The sequence below is a fragment of the Psammomys obesus genome, unplaced genomic scaffold (assembly GCF_907164565.1).
Source record: "Psammomys obesus unplaced genomic scaffold, mPsaObe1.curated_primary_1811, whole genome shotgun sequence".
Lineage (NCBI taxonomy): Eukaryota > Metazoa > Chordata > Mammalia > Rodentia > Muridae > Psammomys > Psammomys obesus.
Genome location: NW_026585644.1, coordinates 18,681,383 through 18,701,187, shown reverse-complemented (window position 1 = coordinate 18,701,187; position 19,805 = coordinate 18,681,383). Strand labels below are relative to the sequence as shown.

At 38.7% G+C, this 19,805-nt stretch overlaps 1 protein-coding gene across 7 annotated transcripts in view; it reads left to right on the top strand.

Annotated features, from left to right (window-relative positions):
* Positions 1–19,805, top strand: part of Kidins220 (kinase D interacting substrate 220) — a 94,544-nt gene that overhangs the window by 51,613 nt on the left and 23,126 nt on the right. For 5 of the 7 annotated variants that reach the window (XM_055625188.1, XM_055625194.1, XM_055625158.1 and 2 more), the window contains exons 23-25: positions 15,438–15,616; positions 17,389–17,615; positions 19,518–19,631. In XM_055625188.1, coding sequence (XP_055481163.1) covers positions 15,438–15,616; positions 17,389–17,615; positions 19,518–19,631 — 520 coding nt within the window. The remainder of the gene's footprint in view (positions 1–15,437; positions 15,617–17,388; positions 17,616–19,517; positions 19,632–19,805) is intronic. The other 2 variants (XM_055625179.1, XM_055625170.1) reach the window with 1 other exon arrangement.

Sequence of the window (19,805 nt, the reverse complement as noted above, 5' to 3'; positions counted from 1 at the left end):
AAAAAAAAAAAAAAAAAAAAAAAAAAAAAAAAAAAAAAAAAAGGGAGGGGAATAGAATATTGTGAAAGAATTATTTGGGAACTGGGAAGTGCTTTTTTAATGATATAATGAATATAAATTGGAGTAAATGTTTCTAGGAGAATATTTTATTTTGATCACTTCAGTATAGAATAATATATATTAGAGGTAAAATGAGATGATGCCAACTTTCTTCTATGATTTAACCAACCTGTTACTGTAGAGCTCAGCCCCTGATGGTCTTGCCATCTGAGAGTAGACTGGATTTAGGGTGATGCTGAGATGCTTTTCTTTTTAAATACGACTTATGTGTCTATAAATACTTACAGAGAGTGTCTGTAGTTAGCCAACAAAGAGAAAAAGATAATGTAGAAGACAATCTGAAAATTCATAAGGAAGTTTACTTAAAGTAATTAAGTAAAATAATTTGCAATGAACAACTGTAGAAAGACAGTTTGCTCCACTTATTGAAAAGCCATCTATTGGAAGATGTTCTAGCAATTTAGATGTCTGTTTCTACTTACCCAATGTGTTTGTCGGTGCTTGTCATTTGAATAATAAAAAAGTTTTATTTACAGCCGACAAAAGGCAAGCAGTATATAATTGATATTCATTTATTTTATTAAAGAAATCTGATTTGGTGAAAACAATCAGAAAAATAGTATTTTTAACGCTAGTAGTAAAATTTATTTTTTAATCCATAAAAAGCTTCATTTATTTTTATAGCAATTTGATGACACATCTGCTTGCTTTATTCAGCTGAAAAAGAAAATGTTGGTTCTTGGTGTTTGGTAAAATTGCTTTGTTAAATTATTTTCTAAATTGTTCAACTTTTAACAAATGACATTTGATACTAACACTGGAAAGCAATTTCAGCTAATTAAGTAGATCCCTCTATAAACCATCGGAACATTAAGATGACATACTGTTCATTCAAGATTATTTTAATTGGTACAATTATTGTAATTTTCTTGCAATTATGTGTTGAGCTAAAAGCTTTTGTCTAGATCATTTGAGGGTTTTTTGTTAACATACATTTAGTGAGAAGAAAGAGAGTTAAATAAAAACTGTAGATAAAGATTTTCTGTCTACGTTCTCTTGCAGCATTTTAGACAATTGAAATATTTTAGTATAAAAGTTTATTTCTGGTATTTTAGACACTTAAAGCAATGATAGAGGCTTTTAAAAGATCAATTTAAATAGTTTTCATGAAGGTAATATTTAAAATTTTTGTTTTGACCCTGCTTAGGCAATCTTTTTTTTCTCAAGACGATGTGGTTGGCAGAACTTTGTGTGAGAGGAAGCATTTTTTTGATAATCTTAGATTTTTAAAATTGAATTGAACCAGTTTTGAGGGAGTTTAAGAATGATGGCCATTTCCCATCTCATAGAAACCACTGTTAACTGAGTAACCTTGGACATTAATATATGATCTTGTGGATCTATCTGATATTGTTAAGTTTTTCAGTCATATTTTAGTGAATATTGTAACTTATATTCCTTTCTGATATTCAACCAGAGCTTTTAAAAGCCTAATTAATTACATCTATCATCTCTAGTTTCTCTTAGAGCTTACCAGTTTCCTTCATCTCTGTTTTTACCTATTAACACCTGGATGAATTATGCAAGCCTTTTTCTTTTATTTGTTATTTTCCTTAAATTATGACTTTGAGTACAAAGTATGTTATACAAAGTATGTGTTTTGTACTCATACTTATTTTCTGTCTTAAACTGAAGATCCTAGGAATATCTATTCAAAATATTATTTCATGCATGCTGGTGTTTTTATGTATAGTTTTGAATCTAACTAAGAATATATATAGAGAGATATAGATATAAATAGATAGGGTTTTTTGAGATAGGGTTTCTCTGTGTAGCCTTGACTGTTCTGGACTTCCTTTGTAGACCAGGCTGGCCTAATTCTTAGAGATCTGCTTTCCTCTGCCTCCCAAGTGCTGGGGATCACAAGCATGTGCCACTGTACACAGCTAAGAGTCTATATTCTTTCTGGTTGTACTTCTTAGAGATTTTGATAATACCATCATTCAAAATTCATTAAATTGTTACCTTGTGTATAATTATTTCCATAAGCATATGCTGTGGATATTCCCAACACACATTTCAGAATTCAGAGGTTAACTATTTATTAGTATCTTTGTCTGTGAAAGAGATTGATATAGTTCTTTGCAAAAATCATGTTAATTTTTTTCATATGAGAGAGAAAACTAAATAGGCTTACATTGGAATGAAGATTCTGTGACTGTAACAGAAGCCATACTTTAGATAAAATAAGTAGCATGAATGGGTGGATACATTTAATATGAAAAGTTAAGCTAGGGATGGTGGCTCACATTTTTAATCCCAGCACTCGGGAGGCAGAGGAAGGTGGGTTTCTGATTTGAGGACAGCCTGGTCTACAGAGTGAGTTCCAGGACAGCCAAAGCTACATAGAGAAACCCTGTCTCAAACAACAACAAAAAGAGAGAGAGAGAGAGAGAGAGAGAGAGAGAGAGAGAGAGAGAGAAAGAAAGAAAGAAAGAAAGAAAGAAAGGAAGGAAAAAAAAGAAAATAAAAAATAAAAAATAGTGAGCCTGGAAACTGCACAGTCTGGTAGACTATTGACAGTTACATGTGAATTTCTGATTTTTACATTGTTCATTTATATTTTTATTCTTCATAGAAGTTAATTGGTAAATCCAGATGATGATGATGATGATGATGATGATGATGATGATGATTATTATTATTATTATGATTATTATTATTTGGTTGGTTGGTTGGTTGGTTTTTCAAGGCAGAATTTCTCTGTGTAGCCCTGGCTGTTCCAGAACTCTGTAGACCAGGCTGTCCATGAACTCAGGGATCCACCTGTCTTTGCCTCCTGAGTGCTGGGATTAAAGGCATGTGTTACCACTGCCTGGCTGTTAAATTCAGACTTTTAAAGATAAATGAAAGTGAAGAGCTAGGCTTGGTGCCTCACATCTGTAATCCCAGCATTCAGGGAGGCAGAGGCAGGCAGATCTCTGTGAGTTCAAGTCCAGCCTGGTCTACAAAGTGAGTCCAAGACAGCCAGGGCTACACAGAGAAATCTTGTCTTGAAAAAAAAAAAAGTATAAGGCAGAATTTGTAAAATATTCATTTTCTTTTATGTATTTGGGTGCTTTGTCTACGTGTGTAGGTCTGTGTACCATATGCATGCAGTGTCCTCAGAAGACAGAATCCTTTGGAACTGGAATTACAGATGGTTGTAAGCTACTGGGAGTCAAATCCAGGTTTTCTGGAAGAACAGCCAGTGCTCTTAACTGTTGATCTCTCTCCACCCTGGCAGGATTTTTAAAGTTTATTTTTGATGTACTTGGAAAACATATCTACTGTCATTGTTTGGAGAAAAAAAAAAAAGTTGAAAGAGATTAAGTAGGCAGGTTGGACCATTCTTGACTTATCTGTGAATGTGTTTTGCTGCTGATTTGTCTGTCATTGCTACCAGATTTGTAGCCAATCCAAGGATATAAGAGAAATTATTGGAAACAAATCTTAAATTTTATTTTGTTATTTCAGAAATTGTTCTTTGTTACTGTTTTCTTTTGTTCTGAGACAGGGCCTCACTGGCTGGCCTGGAACTCACTGTGTGACCAGACTGGCTTTGAACTCACAAAGGATTCACTGCTGGGCAGTAGTTCATGAGAGCCTGTTATGGCCAGACCCTACTGTAAGATATATGTACAAAGCTGACAGAGGTCCCTGTCTCTAGCAGTTCTGTACATAAGAAAATATAAGCTTCTGATTAACAACAAGCCCCATGGGAAGAATGAAAAGAGAACACTGAGGAGGTAAGGGGTACAGCTGGCTGTGCATAAAATAAACGAGTCAGGACATGGCAGTCCTCAGTGAGAAGAACTGAGCAAAGACTTGAAAGTGGTGACAGAGGCAGCCAAGTAGGATTCTATTAGGAAATTGGATCTCTGTATTACTGAAGACTGCCAGCAGTCACATAGTAGTAGAACAATTAGTGGGTTGCTTTTGGAGCAATAGTGAATTGATTTATGTGTAATCAAAACATGGATTTTTGGTGCTAAAGAGAGCTCGACAAGAACACCTGCTGCTCTCCCAGAAGACCTGGGCTCGCTTCCTTTGGAGGCTCACAACTGTTTGTAGTTCCAGGCCCAGGAGATCCAGTGGCCTCTTCTGGCCTTTCCAAGCACCAGGCTCACAGACATACATGCAGGCAAAACACCCATCCTCATAAAAGCAAGTAAAGAAATAAATGAAAAAATTAAGAAGTCATAGACTTTTAGTAACACAGTGGGCACTAAGGGTAAGGGAAAATAATTGGTCAAAATTATCTGTGGGAGTCGGGTTTGTACTGGAGTTGAAGCATCGCCAGCCTGGCCTCCAGCCCCTCTGCTGTCTCACCTTGACCTTACACTTTCTCACTTGCTCTTTTTCTGGCCCAGCTGGCCCTGTATCCTACCCCATTCTTCTGGTCTCTTAAGTGTGGCTAGTCCAAGAAGCCTGTAATATAAACCAGGCACCCTGTTTCAGGCTTCTCATTCCATCGCTGCTGTGCTCCTTTAGAGCTCCACCATAGGATTTACTCGTCAAGGTTTGCTTTGCTCTTTGTTTAGTGTTTGTTTCTTCCATAAGATGGTAAACTCCAGAGATTATAACTTCCTTACATATTGCTGAATCCATTTTCACACACATGCAAGATACAGAGTATCTTGGCGTGTTTCTGAAAGAGTAAGGAAATATGATGGTGCATTTGGATTGAGAAAGGTGTGGTTTCCCAAAGGTGGTGGATGGGAAAGCTCTGCTTTATCTTAAAGATGGGATCCTCCAGATGTTTCATTGGTTCTGAATGCAGGGAAAACATTTCTTTCATTGTTATGAAGGCGTACATACAATACAACCTTATTGTAAGGTTGAAGCCTACCATGACTGGTGACTGCATACTTCACCTAAAATTTGATGGCTCCCCCCTTTTGGCAGCCAATGCTAAAATCACAGCAGCGCTTCTGTAGCCTGTAACCAAGTCTATGTTTCTAGGTTCTGATGTTTGTAAACCTTTGGAAGTGGTAGGCTGTAGACTTTTGCACACTGATTCTTTGAGACAAGTCTTTCCCAATACAGTCTTTTCTTACAGATGATCACCAGTGTCATTAGACACACTGTAGCTAGGTATGATGACACAGGCTTGTAATCCCAGCACTCAGGAGGTAGAGGCAGAAGGATTGCTATGCGTTCAAAGCCAGCCTGGTCTATATAACAAAACCTTGTGGTAAACACTAAAAAGTAATAAGTAAGCAAAGTAAATGAAGGCCATGGATGACTTAGACGACTCCATCTTGTTATGCTAATCATTTTGGTTCTGTTAGGTCATTAAACAGTTGTTATGGTTAGACCTATGCTGGGTGCATGCTAAGGAAAGCACTACCTACCATAGTGTATGAGCTGCCCTCGGTAGGTGGCATCCAGTGGACTGGCACTTTGCCCAGCATCCCAGCATAACCAAGGGAAGCAGAGAGCAGGAGTTTTGATCTCTTGAGTTCCATCTGGAGTTTCTCCAGCCTGTTTGTGGACAGTCTTCTGGAGTTGCGGAAGATAAGCTGTGGACCTGAGATGGAAAAACAGTTTTTAGTGATATGTATATGAATATTGAGAATATGTATTAGTAAGAATGACACCCAGGTTCACACTTTCTAGAACATTAAATTTTATCTTTTCTATTAAAAATGCAGACTTTCACAAACTACATAAATACTCAGGTCTGATTGTGTCTGGTAGCTGTAATAGGTCAGATGTGGAAAGCATCAGGATTTTGTTCTACAGTGCTTTACTTAAGCTTTTACACTTTTATGTTTATCAAGTGGTTGTTTTTTTCTAAGCAGTTTTTTCTCTAGCTTTTTGTTTGCTGAGAGAGAGAGAGAGGCAGGTAGAGAGACAGAGAGGCAGGACTGAGGATCAGACTTCTAGGGCCTGTTGTGTACACTGTACCGCTGAGCTGTTCCTCTAGATCTTGTTTTGCTTCTGGTAGGACAAAGTTGATTTTAAAAGTGTTTTCTCAGAGTTTATGTTGATAGTATCACAGTCGTTTTTTTGTTTGTTTTTTTTTTTTTTTGCTGGTAGAAACTAAGAAGTAATCGTAAATGCTCCAAAATCTTGTGTTAATAACGCCAACATGAAACCGAAGTATATTAACCAAGACTGCTGGATACAAACAGAAAAGTAGGCTTTTCTGAAATACGTTTTAATGTGTGGAAATACATTTAATGTGCAAAAAAAATTATTTATTTCAGATTCACAATTTATTTTGCCATGTGGAAAAATTATGTTATTATGTGTTTTTCAACAACTCTATTGAATGACCCATATTTGCTAGATGTCTTAAGGCACAGCTTTATAGATCAAATAAACTTTTAAAGCTTTTATACAAGAAAAAAACTAAACCAATGTACAGTAACAACTTATTTTGATGAGGCACGAATGGAAAGCATGCTGCAGTATCAGGAAGTCCACAAGATGGGGCTGTCTCACTGGAAACTTCACTAGCCCGTCTGGCCATGAGATGAAGTGAAGTGCTTTTTGCACTCATAGCAGGAAAATGGTGGGCTAGGGAGCAACAGTATAATGGAAAGTTGAATTTTCTTTCATTCATTCATTCATTCACTCATTCATTCATTCATTCGTGTATGGGAGTGCCATGTGGAGACCAGAAGTTGACCCTGTGTGTCATTTCTCAGAAATTGTCCATGTTGGTGTTTTTGAAAAATAAACTTGCTTGGTTTACAGTAACTCACCCAGAAGGCTAGGATGGCTGGCCAGTGATCTCCAGGGATCTGCTTGTGTTTGCCTTCCCAGTGCTGAGAAGGAATGTCTCAGCATGCCTGCACTTTGTGAACAAGCACTTTATGATTAAGCCATCTTCCCATCACAGAAAATTTATCATTATTGAGAATCAACCATAGGCATAGAAATGCTTATGTATCCATATGACATAGTATTTTTTTGTTGAATTCTTATGTGTCTATGTGTGTGCATGCACACATGTAGAAGATGGGTAGAAAGGTGTTATATATGCTAAGTGATCTGCCACCTTTCTCCTGTCAGTTTTGAGGAAAAAAAAAAAAACAGATTAGATATTAACAAGAAAGACTTGTCTGCTTACAGATTTTGGTTATAAACATATTAAATGTGCCAGGTGTGCTGGCCCACCCTTGTAATTCCTACCCCAGGGAGGCATAGGCAGGCAGATCAGAGAGGACAGCCTGCTGTACAGAGTCACTTCCAGGATAGCCAGGGCTACATAGAGACTCTGTCTCAAACACCAACAAAAAACAACAGGAACAAAACCAATAAGTAAATAAATAAGTAATTTTATTTATTTATTTAGTTAGTTAGTTTTGTTTTTTATCAAGAAAGGTTTTCTCTGTGTAGCTTTGGCTATCCTGGACTCACTTTTTAGACCAGGCTTTGTAGACCAGAGTGTCCATTTGCTGTGCCTGACATCTCTTATGAGTTGGCAGGAACCTTTGATGTCAGTGCTGCCTCAAAAGACTAAAACTTTTCTCTCATTTACTTTCATCTGAGCAATTTAAAATACAGACTCCTGATGCCAGAGATCAGGCTGAGCTCTTCAGTGGTCAGTACTGAGCCCAGATTTAGTGTGCTGTGAGTTATTTTGCTTTTCACCTCTTTGTTGAAATGGTCTCATTATTCTAGATTGAAAGTCTCACTTGGTTCCCTCTGTTGCTGTCTTCTGCTCCCTGCCATGCTGCATTGTGCTGTGATGCACTGACCTCTGTACTGTGAAACAGATGACAAGTGACTCCTGCACAGAATTCTTAGATCAAATAGTTCACAAAAGCTAAGCTATCCAAATTAAATATTTGAAGCAAGTTAACTAGAAAATGAGCTGTTTTGAAGAATTTATGAAAGTGAAGAGTTATGTATGAAGATTGGAGTCTCAGATTCATTTAAGCATCTCTAGTTAGTTTTATAGTATACCAAGAAAATCCTTTGCTGTAAATAGATACAAATGCCACCAGTTACTAAACTTCCTTTTTGAGGACAATACAGTGTTTAGTTAATCTTACCTAAAAACTTACAAGATTGGGAATCCTTTTTCTTAGGGAGCCACCAACAGTGTAGTGTGTAATTATCAAAGCTTGTCTGCTTCTCTCACATGATTGTGTTACTCAGGCCACAAAACAGCTTTTAATTTGATTGATATGCTCTGACCTAGGTTGTGGTAGCAATGTGCTTTTTTACAGAATTTTGTGAACAAGAAATGGCTTAGATTTTAAGAAACAGTGAAAGAACATACTTGTGTGTATGAGGCAGAGGAGATGTTTTGTCCCAGCGTCTGAAACTGTTTACTGTTCTAAAGACGGTTAAAGGGACCTGAGAGAGTGCAGTGGATAAATGAGGCAGACTAAAGCCTATGCACTAGCCAACTTTATTCAGAGCACCAGACGATTTATATTCTGAGGGGTAAGAGACGTCACATGAGTGAAGCATCCAATCACAAGAGCAAGGTGCATGTGTTTCCGTAGAGGCACACAGGCAACTAACAGTAGCCAGTTGTAATGAGTAATCTGAAGTGAACGTGCTCTTATCTGCTACATCTGGGAGGGGCTTGAAATCGTAATCCAAGAACAATTCTGAGGTCACAAGACTCTTGGAGTTTTCTCAAGAGCATTCAGAATTCTCCTCACTCTATTCTTAGTCTATGTTCCGATAAAAGTCAGGTAGAGTCAGGATGACTTGGTAGAAGAGCCCTCTGTGTCGATGTTTAGTGTACCAAAGTCTAACACATAGCAGCATTCTTTTATGTTTTCCATTTTAAAAACATTTAAATCAGCTGGGCATGGTGGCACAAAGCTTTAATCCCAGCACTCGGGGGGGGCAGAGACCGGCAGATATCTGTGAGTTTGAGGCCAGCCTGGTCTACATATTTAGTTCCAGCCCAGCCAAGGCTACAAAGAGAAATCCTGTCTCAAAAAAACAAGCAAACAACAAACCCAGACTTAAGCTCTGAAGCCGGGATTTGGGAGGACAGGCTATGCTGGAGATGTTTTATGTCCACATGCACTCAGAAAGCCAACAGAAAACACTGGCTGAGACCAGACTGTCGTTCCAGGATCAGAGGCAAGGTAGGGGACAGAAGGGGTGTCCTCTTAGAGGTGGCACCTTCACCTGCATATACACTTGACAGACCAAACAAGTGGCCTTTGCCAGGTGACAAGATAGTCAAGCACTCACATGTCACTTGGGAACAGTCAGGTGTACTTGACATTAGGAAATGTTTTAGGTTACATGCTTGCTGGCTTATACTGACTGCAGTGTTTATGGTGAGAAGCAGTATTTGAATGGCTGGCGATGTGTCTCAGTGGTTAAGAGCACTTGTTGCTCTTGCAGAGGACCCTGGCTCAGTGCCCAGCATGGTGGTTTATAACCATGCATAATTCCAGTTCCAGGAGATCTGGTGCTTCTTCTGACACCTTGCACCAAGCTCGCATATAATGAACATACGTACGTGCAGGCAAAACATTCATACACATAAATAAGTAAATAAATTAAAAACATAATATTTGGTTGGAACTGTAAATCATCTCTATTGTACCAACTGTCATCCTAGCCAGACTGACAAGAAAAATAGAAGGACCCAAATTTATAGTAACTAGAAAACTATCTCTAATTAGAGATACTATGATCCTATACAAGAGAGCTTCTAGAACTGATAAATCCAATAGTTTTTAGGATACAGATCAATACAAAGACCTTTTGTGTTTCTGTACTCATGGTATGGATAATCTGAAAGGAAAATAAGTGTTTTATTTAACCAAGGCAGTTAAAGACCTGTTCATTGAAAACCACAACCTTGCCGAGAGAGGTGAAGGAAGATAAAATAAGTGGGAGAAACTCAGTGTACACAAACAGGGAAATTAAATGACTAGGATATTGGGGCTACCTAAAGTTCCCTTCATAACGAATGTAAAAATCTTTGAAAATCCCAATAACCTTCATTTGTAAGAAGGACAACAATTTTGAAGCAGAACAGAATCCAAAGGCCCACACTTTTCAATTTCAAAGCTCACCTCAGGGCCTCAGTGTGACCATTGTGGCAGTGACATCACGAGCACACACAGGGCAAGCAAATCAAGTAAACCCAGACAAATATGGCTACCTAGGGTCCTGAAAGAATGCCAAGTCTGTTGAGCAGGGAAAGTATGCCTGTTCAACAGATGGTTTTTGGACAGTACATACACATTCCCACATGCACAAAAAGAATGAGACTGGACCCTTACCTAACACCGCATACAAAAATTAGCTCAATATGCTCCACCTAATTTTTTTTTCAAGTACAAAATGTTGTCAGTATCAGAATGGGTAAAATTTTAACTATTTTATTTTGAAAGGAAAGAATTCTTTAGGAAGAGAGAGAGAGAGAGAGAGAGAGAGTGTGTGTGTGTATCTCTGTGTGTCTGTGTCTGTATGTGTGTGTTTGTCTATATCTGTCTCTATTCACCTGAAAAGTTTGAGCTACTATGCTATGACAGTATTGTATGCTAGGCACTAGAGATAACCTCAACAATGCAGGAAATGACAACTTGGAGTGGGGATAAGGTGTGTAAGGAGATACTTCCACTAGTAGATGGACATATGGCATGCAGGAAAGCTTTGGGTCTATCATCATAGAGGAATATGAGCTACCCTTAAGGTAGCCTTTTCTATAAGTAGGAGAATTGTGCTGAATATGAAGGATGACTGAGAATTAAATGGTGAAGACAGGAGAAGAGAGTGTCTAGGGTTTGGTTGTCTTTCCACAGATATTAGTGGTCATAAAAAATGAGTTTTATGGGGCTACAGAGATGACTCAGCAGTTAATAGCACTTGCCGACCTTCCAGAGGATTCAGGTGTGGTTCCTAGTACTCATACGGCAGCTCATAAACTTGTTGCTCTAGTTTCAGGGAATCCAGGGTCTCCGGCGTCCACGGTTTTTTGCACTCATGTGTGCATATATCCACACTCAGGCATACACACTTATTACATAATTTAAAATTATGTAAAAAATGAGTTGGTGATATCTTGTGTTTCTGACTGTGGCAATGTAGTTGGGTGGGGTTTTGTTTTGTTTTTATTGTTAGTGATTGAACACAGGGCCATGTGGATGCTAAGCAAGTGCCCTTCCACTAAACTACATCCCTAGCCCTGACGTTTTTGTCTGTGTATTACTGGGAGGGTCTTCTAGAAGTTAAACTTGTCTCAGGTGTAATACAGTTCCAAGACAAATGAGAGTTTTATGACGACAATTGGATTGCCTGGCATACATGAAGCCCTGGTTTGCTCATCAGTGAATGACAATTGGGGGTGGTAAATCTTAAATTTAATCCCTTATTAAATCATTACATTATTAGATGACTAGCTTCAAAAATATGATGCTTTCTTCATAAGTTAGACATTATGGATCTGCTTATACTTTAAGATAGAAATTTTTCCGTGTAATTTTGAGCCTTGCTTTGAATGGAAGTGACACGAATGGCTTATGTAATTTCTGCCAAGTAATTAATATGTATCTTCTATAAAACACTGTCATTTGTAATCAGAATGCTTTAACTTACATGGATGTTGGCATTAGCAAGTGCTGTTCGATCAATGGCATCAAAAGAAACTACACTTAAACTTCCTGGGAGCTCATTGATGCCTGAGATTGTAAAAATGCTTTCTATGGGCCATTTAACTGCTGGCAACTTTAGTTCACATGATTCATAGTGCTGAAATTTTAAATTCACTCTTAATTGAAAAGTGAAGTTATTTAAATTCTTTAAATGCTAACCTTTAGAAAAAATATCTGAAAAATAAAGGCCCATATGATTTTGATGGCCCACTGCCAAAAGATTATCATTTACATAAATGTCTCTTTTAGCAGAAGGGCTTAATGCATTGAGCTCAAAAGGTTAGAATAGAGACTTCAATCTGGAAAGCAGCAGTAGACGTTTGGCTTGTGAACAGCAGCATTGTTCACCGCGCTGAGAACACTGTTCGCATTCAGGCTGAAAGCAATGCTGGCATTAGGGTTCGGTTAATTTGTTTCATGTGACTTGTCAGCTGTGTGTTTTTAGCTAAATCTTTCTGGCCTCTCTTTTTTTTGTGTTAAACGCCTGAAATAAACGAACTACCTTTTTAACTCTTTCATTTCTAATATTTTTTCACCTTAGCAAATGATACCATGTGATCATTTTCCAGGTTTTCATTACACTCTAAATGTATCTAGTAATCAGTTTGAGGGCCGTTTTACCTTATTGAAAGTAATGGTATTTTAGAGAGCTTTTTGCCTTGCACATGTGTGAGTCTTTGTAGCAGGACTTTGTGAAATCCACAAGATAGAATTGCTTGCCTTGTTTTCTCACCAGCACCCATTCTTTCCTTGTTTGCTAATTTTGTTCTCTGGATTTTCCCTCGGATGACTTTTAATATCTGGCTACCAGCCAAGTGCTGGGTCTCAGCAATAAAGTGCTGATCCCAAAGAAAAGATGCAGCTGTTGCTAATCTTAGAGTAGGGTTCCATCTCACTTGGGAAGAACAGGAAAATGTTCTCTCCCTAAAATGGAGCCCTAGTGCAGCCTAAGAGCACATGCTCTTAAGTAATTGGCAAGTGCTGTGGAGAGAGCGCGCGCCAGGACTTTAGAAGTGCTCGGAGAGGTGAAGTTAACAGAAGTAAATGACTGTGCTGAGGCTGTGCAATTTCACGTTTGATATTTGCATATACCCACGGAATTGTCCTCACAGGCAGAAAGGTGAATGTGCCCCTTGTCTAGGCAGTTCCTTCCTGATTCTCTGTAATCCTCTGTCACCCTCCTCCCACCTCCCTATGCTTCACAGAAACTGTGATCTGCTTCCTGCACATTGGCTGGACTCTTAACATAATTGACCATGAGATTTGTCCCTGTCATCCTTTTACTGCCATGCTGTATTCTATGATGTGGCCTCACATCCCATCAGTGGACGCTGGGGTTACTTCCAGGTTTCCTGCCTACTCATTGAACTCCACTGTACTTTTCACCCCGTTATCTCTGCAGCATTCTCTCATGTGCCTCAGATCCGTTTACTACATGGTGTTTTAGTAGGGAGAACCAGGCAGAATTTGAACATTTTAGCCATTTTTCTTCAAGAAAATTTTATATTGATTATTGTAACAGTATCTGTTAAATGTTTTTAATGTCTAAAAATCACTTATTTTTCTAGTTCTCACCATTTGCCTGCAAATTTCATGATTTTCTGTTTTTAATTGCTGAGTAGTATTCCATTGTGTAAATGTACCACAATTTCTGTATCCATTCCTCAACTGAGGGGCATCTGGGTTGTTTCCAGCTTCCAGCTAATATGAATAAAGCTGCTACAAACATGGTTGTGCAAATGTCCTTGTTGTGTACTTTGAGCATGTTTTGGGTATATGCCTAGGAGTGCTATAGCTGGATCTTGAGGAAGTGCTATTCCTAATAGTCTGAGAAAGCACCAGATTGATTTCCAAAGTGGTTGTACAAGTTTACATTCCCACCAGCAGTGGAGGAGGATTCTCCTTTCTCCACATCCTCTCCAGCATGTGTTCTCACTTGAGTTTTTGATTGTAGCCATTCTGATAGGTATAAGGGGAAATCTCAGGGTCGTTTTGATTTGCATTTCTCTTATGACTAGGTGTGTTGAGCATTTCTTTGTTTCTCTGCCATTTGATATTCCTCTATTGAGAATTCTCTGTTTAGCTCTGTACCCCATTTTTTTAATTGGGTTACTTGATTTTTTGCTGTTTAACTTCTTGAGTTCTTTATATATTCTGGATATTAGCCCTCTGTCAGATATAGGGTTGGTGAAGAGCCTTTCCCAATCTGTAGGCTGAGTGAGTTATCCTAGAAGCAGAAGGACACATGGTATATACGCACTTATAATTGGATATTAGACATTTAATATAGGATAAACATACTAAAATCTGTACACCTAAAGAAGCTAAGCAAGGAGGAGGATCCTGAGTAAGATGATCAATCCTCCTGCAGAAAGGCCAAAGGTGATGGACATTGGAAGAGGGAGAAAAGAGGCAACAGGACAGGAGCCTGCCACAGAGGGCCGTTGAAAGGCTCTAACCAGCAAGGTATCGAAGGAGATGCTGAGACTCATAGCCAAACTTTGGGCAGAGTTCAGGGAATCTTATGAAAGAAGGGGAAGATAGGAAGACCTGGAGGGGACAGGAGCTCCACAAGGAGAACAACAGATCAAAAAATTCTGGGCATAGGGATCTTTTCTGAGACTGATACTCCAACCAAGGACCCTGCATGGAGATAACCTAGAACCCCTGCACAGATGTAGCCCATGGCAGCTTAGTGTCCAAGTGGGTTCCCCAGTAACGGGAACAGGGACTGTCTCTGATGTGAACTCAGTGGCTGGCTCTTTGATCACCTTCCCCTTATGGGGGAGCAGCTGTACCAGGCCACAGAGGAAAACAATGTAGCCAGTCCTGATGAGACTAGGGTCAGAGGGAAGGGGGGGAGGAGGACCTCCACTATCAGTGGACTTGGGGAGGGGCATGGGAGGAAATGAAGGAGAGAGGGTGGAATTGGGAGGGGGATGAGGGAGGGGGCTACAGCTGGGATACAAAGTGAATAAACTGTAATTTATAAAAATATAAATAATTTTTTAAAAAATCACTTATTTTTACATTTAAGAATTTCTGATTGATCCAAATTGTTTATTGTTTGAATTCCACTATGCAAAAAAAGGGACACATAATAAAAGAGTACATTATATTAGCAATTACTATATTTGATCAGTTAAATCATATTATTTCCAGACTACTTCCTGTGTTTTTGTCATATCTATTATACAATAGGCATATCTTACTTTTACGGTAGAAATTAGCCTTTGTAGAGAAGAAAAAAACAAACCTATGCTGACACTTTTTTTAGTATGTGTGTTTTATTTTAAGTGGTTGTTTTTATTGTTGTTGTTTTTTTTCCTGCAAAAGAAAGAGCCACACTGTCACATTGAAAAAGCCCAGGTCTCAGAACCAGGCTCTCACTCATTGTGTGCTATGGGCATCTGCTAGTCTTTCTAGGGCCCGCAGTTCCCACCGGCACCTTTTAGCCCATTTCACTGGCAGTGAGAGCGAGCAGCCGGCTGGGGTGGACCTGCTCTACCTCTTCTTCTTTGTCTCCCTGTCCACAGCTTGATCCTGGCCAGAATCTCTGAAGTTCTCCCTTTCTCCCTGTCAGCTTAGCCATGTTGGAACTGTTTTATTATTTTTTTTCTCTGTTAGATTTCTTATCCTAACAGTATTTTTCTCTTTGTGGACAGAAGCAACAAGTTTTAAAAAACAGAATTTGACTCTGATAACAGCATTAATGGTGTTTTCATCTCTTTCTTTCTGAAGAATATCAAAGAATATTCCAACAACTAAAGATGTTGAACCACTGCTTGAAATTGATGGAGATATAAGAAATTTTGAAGTGTTTCTGTCTTCAAGGACCCCAGTTCTTGTGGCTCGAGATGTAAAGACCTTTTTGCCGTGCACGGTGAACCTGGATCCCAAACTACGGGAGATCATTGCCGGTGGGTACTGCAGTAGAGCTTATTCTTTAATGTCCTCAGATTTCTCCACGTTTCTTTTCTCTCCCGTCCTTTTTGTCTGTTGGTTCTGCTTTTGTTGTTGAGTTGAGGTCTCACTGTGGAGCACTCGTTGGACCCAGAGTCACTGCAGTCTTTCTGCCCTGGCCTCTGAAGTGCTGGGATTACAGGCATGTGCTACCATGCCACGCAGAATTTTCTGTTTCTGACTTAGGTGTCTAAATGTATCTTGTTTTATGAGAAGTTAAGAAATTTAACCAAGCATTCCACAGAGGAACTAATGAGAGTAAAGGCTGAGGATGTTGATGCCTTAGAGCGTTAAGATGTTCCCTGTTTACTTCACTGTGCTCTCTTCTTTGTTCACCAACCTCTCCCTTTGGAGCACTGAACTTGCATTTTCTGCATACAGTCAGGACTTTCAATGACACATGCTGTAATCATCTGTTCTTAATCAGGACCTCTATGTTGAGCAGAAAACAAAATCTTTACCTTCATTTTAGGTTTTTAACCTAATTTATTATCTGAGATGTGAAGATAGTACTATTAAGGTTTAATTTACTTTATGGCAGTGCTGGGGGTAGAACCCAGGGCCTTGGGCATGCTAGGCAAGCACCCTGTCACTGAATATGTCCTCACTCCTTTTTGCATTTATTTTGAGGCAGGATCTCAGTAAATTGCCCAGACTGGCCTAAAACTTGTGTTTTTTGTTTTGTTTTGCATTCTACTTTTAGAGCCCATAACTGCCAGGTCCAGTTTACAGTCTGGTTTCAGAGAGGCAATTGAGAGACCGGTGTGCTCTGAAGCACACACAGCTGTGTTGCAATGCAAAGGTTTCATGTGATGTTGCTCATAGACCATAATTAAGCTTTCTGGGAGTTACTGAGGGATCACCTTCAGCTAGTCCTAGAAATTGAAATAGTCCTGGAAGTGAACTTCACAAACAAACACTATGTTCTCAGCCATGTGTGAAATCTAAGGGAGAGTAGAGCAGGACTAACTGGAGCCTGGGATGGGGAGTACACGGGACGATGAGACAAGACTAGTTAGTGGGCACAGAGGTATAGTTGGGTAGGGGGAATAATTTCTGACTCTCTTTACACAATAGGGTGACTATAGTTAACTATGATTTAATGAGTGTTTCAAAATATCCAGAAAAAGCCATTTCAAATGGTCTGATTACAGAAAAATGAAGAGTGTTTGAGGTGATAAATATACATTCCTGTTTGAACATTATGCAATACATATTTGTGTTTGTATGTGTGTGTGAGAAGCATATTGTGCCATAAATATATAGCTCTTATGTGACAATCAAAAAAATCCCAAATTCTCTCAGTACTTACTCAAAGGCTGATGCTTTTGTGTCTGTGTGCTGTGTGTTGAGAGGTTGGTGTGTCTCAGTTTGTAGGCTCACAATTTAGCTTACATTGTACATATTAGACAAATTTGAGTCTTTTGTTAGCATATCACAAATAGATCTTTAAAGAGTAAAAATTACAGTGTTTGGTAACTGAAGAAAGAATCCAAGTGGGTAACTTCTCCAACGGTGAAGGAAAAAGAACTTTTTATGTACAACAATTGGACTTTTTATTTTTTTCCCCACTTAAAGTCTGTGGACTATTGAAGATTTCTCTTCAACTCATTTAAACCCAGCTGGAGTCATGGGCAGTGGTGAAAGTATGTTCTTTAGTAGCTGGTGACAGGACTCATCACTAGTATCCTGTTCTCTTTTGCCTTTTGGGTTGTGATGGAATTTTCAGATGTTCGAGCTGCAAGAGAGCAGATCAACATAGGAGGCCTTGCGTATCCCCCGCTCCCTCTGCATGAAGCCCCTCCTCGGGCGCCTTCTGCGTACAGTCAGCCTGCATCTGTCTGCTCCTCATCAGCGTCCTTCAACGGGCCCTTCCCAAGTGGAGTTCTGTCCCCGCAGCCCCACAGCAGCTATTACAGCGGCATGTCCGGCCCCCAGCACCCCTTCTACAACAGGGTAAGGGGCAGCGCCATTGCTTTAGAGTGTCCCTTCTGGGGCACCAGGGCTTCTCTCCCTGTGCATTCTGTTACTGGTTTGGAACTATAAGTTGCCTTTAAAACAGGAAAGTGTGAGGCTTAAATGTACAAGCGTATAATTTTTTAAAATCTAAGTCTTGGATTTTAGCAGGTCCCAGAGTTCTAAAGAGTCTGAATACAAGAATATCGGTTTTTATTTATTTTCATGGTAAGAAAGGAAATACTATGAGTGCAGCAAAGGCTCCTTTGGTATATTTTGTGTAGCATATATTGGCATTTATAACAGCCATACATTCCCAGAGTCATTCATGGTTCTTAGACATATGTGAGATAATAATGGGAGCATACTGCTTGAAGGATCAATGTTATTGCCGGTTAATACCACATAAGCCATTTTTATTTCAAGTACCTTGAATCATATGTAATTCTCTGCTTAATACAGAATTTCCTAACTAAAAAAAAGAAAGCACAGTTACCAGTAGAACCCAAACCATGTTGGATGTAGTTGATCCGAGGTCTGTTTTCACCTTAACGACCCTAATCATGCAATGACACTAATAGTTTCCCTAGGAAAATGGATCATGAACTGTATTATGCTTTGTGCAATTATACTCTTAAATCCATTGTAAGTTTTAATCCTTTTTTTCTCCCTGGTTAGTCTAAATTCAGGAAAATACAGGAGCTATTATCTATACAAGAAAACTGACTGCATCACTTTATTTCACATGAGCTGGGAAGAAAGAGTTTGAAGTAAACGTGGCAAAGAAGGAATTGTAGAATTTAAATTTAATTTGATTTGCTGTTCGTAGAGCCTTAGAAATGTGATTCTATTTTTCTATATGGACAAGGTGAGCCAACATAGGAGGAGCCAACAGCATTTATGAGAATGTTCGTTCTCTGTATAAATTGACTGTGTGGTAGGTGGTGCAGAACACAGATCTGTAGTCACCAGTCTTAAAATCTGCTGTAATTTTACATAAGACAGCTCAATTAATACTAATTAAAGGTGCGAAAATAAGTTTGTTTGAAAAAAATAGTTATGAAACCATTTAGGCTGGCGTCTTATATTAACTTATTTTAAGAACAATAATGAAATCTGCTTTTTAAGTATTTTAATTATTTTAAGACATTAAAATTTCTCTTGTTTTTAGGTTTAGTGTTTCTGGTATTATTTAATGGTATTAGTCATACCATTAAAAGGCATAGTAAGCGTCTTAAACTGTGAAGAGCAAAGAAGAAAGATGTGGCCACCTCAGTGCAGCGAAGCCTAATGAACTCTGACCATTACGTTTCTAGTTCAGATAATCTGATATGTGGGTCTGGCTACAAGTAAATGCAGAAGTTTTGTGAAGAAAGTAGGTTCCCATGTTCCAGTGTGGCGCACACTCCGGCGTGCTGTGATGCAGCTGAGCTCCAGGCCCCCCGGGAGGCTGTCCTTGGAAGCACTGCTGGTTGTCCGCACTTGACCAGGGAGGCTTTGGGTCTTATAGAACTTAACTCTTTTTTTTTTTTTTTTTTTTTTTTTTATGTAAGGCAGAATTTTCTAATAAATTGTAGTCTGCTTTAAATAGAATTTGGAAGTTAATACATCTAAACCATGTTCAGCAAACATGTTAAGATACTAAATATAAGGAAAAATGTTTCTGTTAAGACACAAGGTACAAAACTTCAGTTGTGATTTTAAGCTTATATCAAATGAACGAGGGTGTGAATCTTTATCTTAACTCTAGGTTTGGATCTTACAGAGTGTGAAGGAAGCTTTTGTTTTGTCACTTGCTTTTGAATTTTGGAGTTGTGTTGGTTAGTTTCACTTGATAAATCTCATTACACTTTGATTTCTGTAATTGTTCATGCCCTTTTTTTGTTACGTGTTTTTCCATAGCCATTCTTTGCCCCATACCTTTACACGCCAAGGTATTACCCTGGCAGTTCCCAACATCTCATCTCACGTTCATCAGTAAAAACGAGTTTGCCCAGAGATCAGAACAATGGCCTAGTAAGTATATAAAAGGGTAACTAAAATATTAATCTCATAAAAGAACATGGATACCATTAAAAGCTGTTTTTTTTTTTCCTTTCTAGAGTAAGAGTGTTTTGAGAAACAAGCTATTACTAATATAAAATGTGTGTGTGTGTGTGTGTGTGTGTGTGTGTGTGTGTGTGTGTGTGT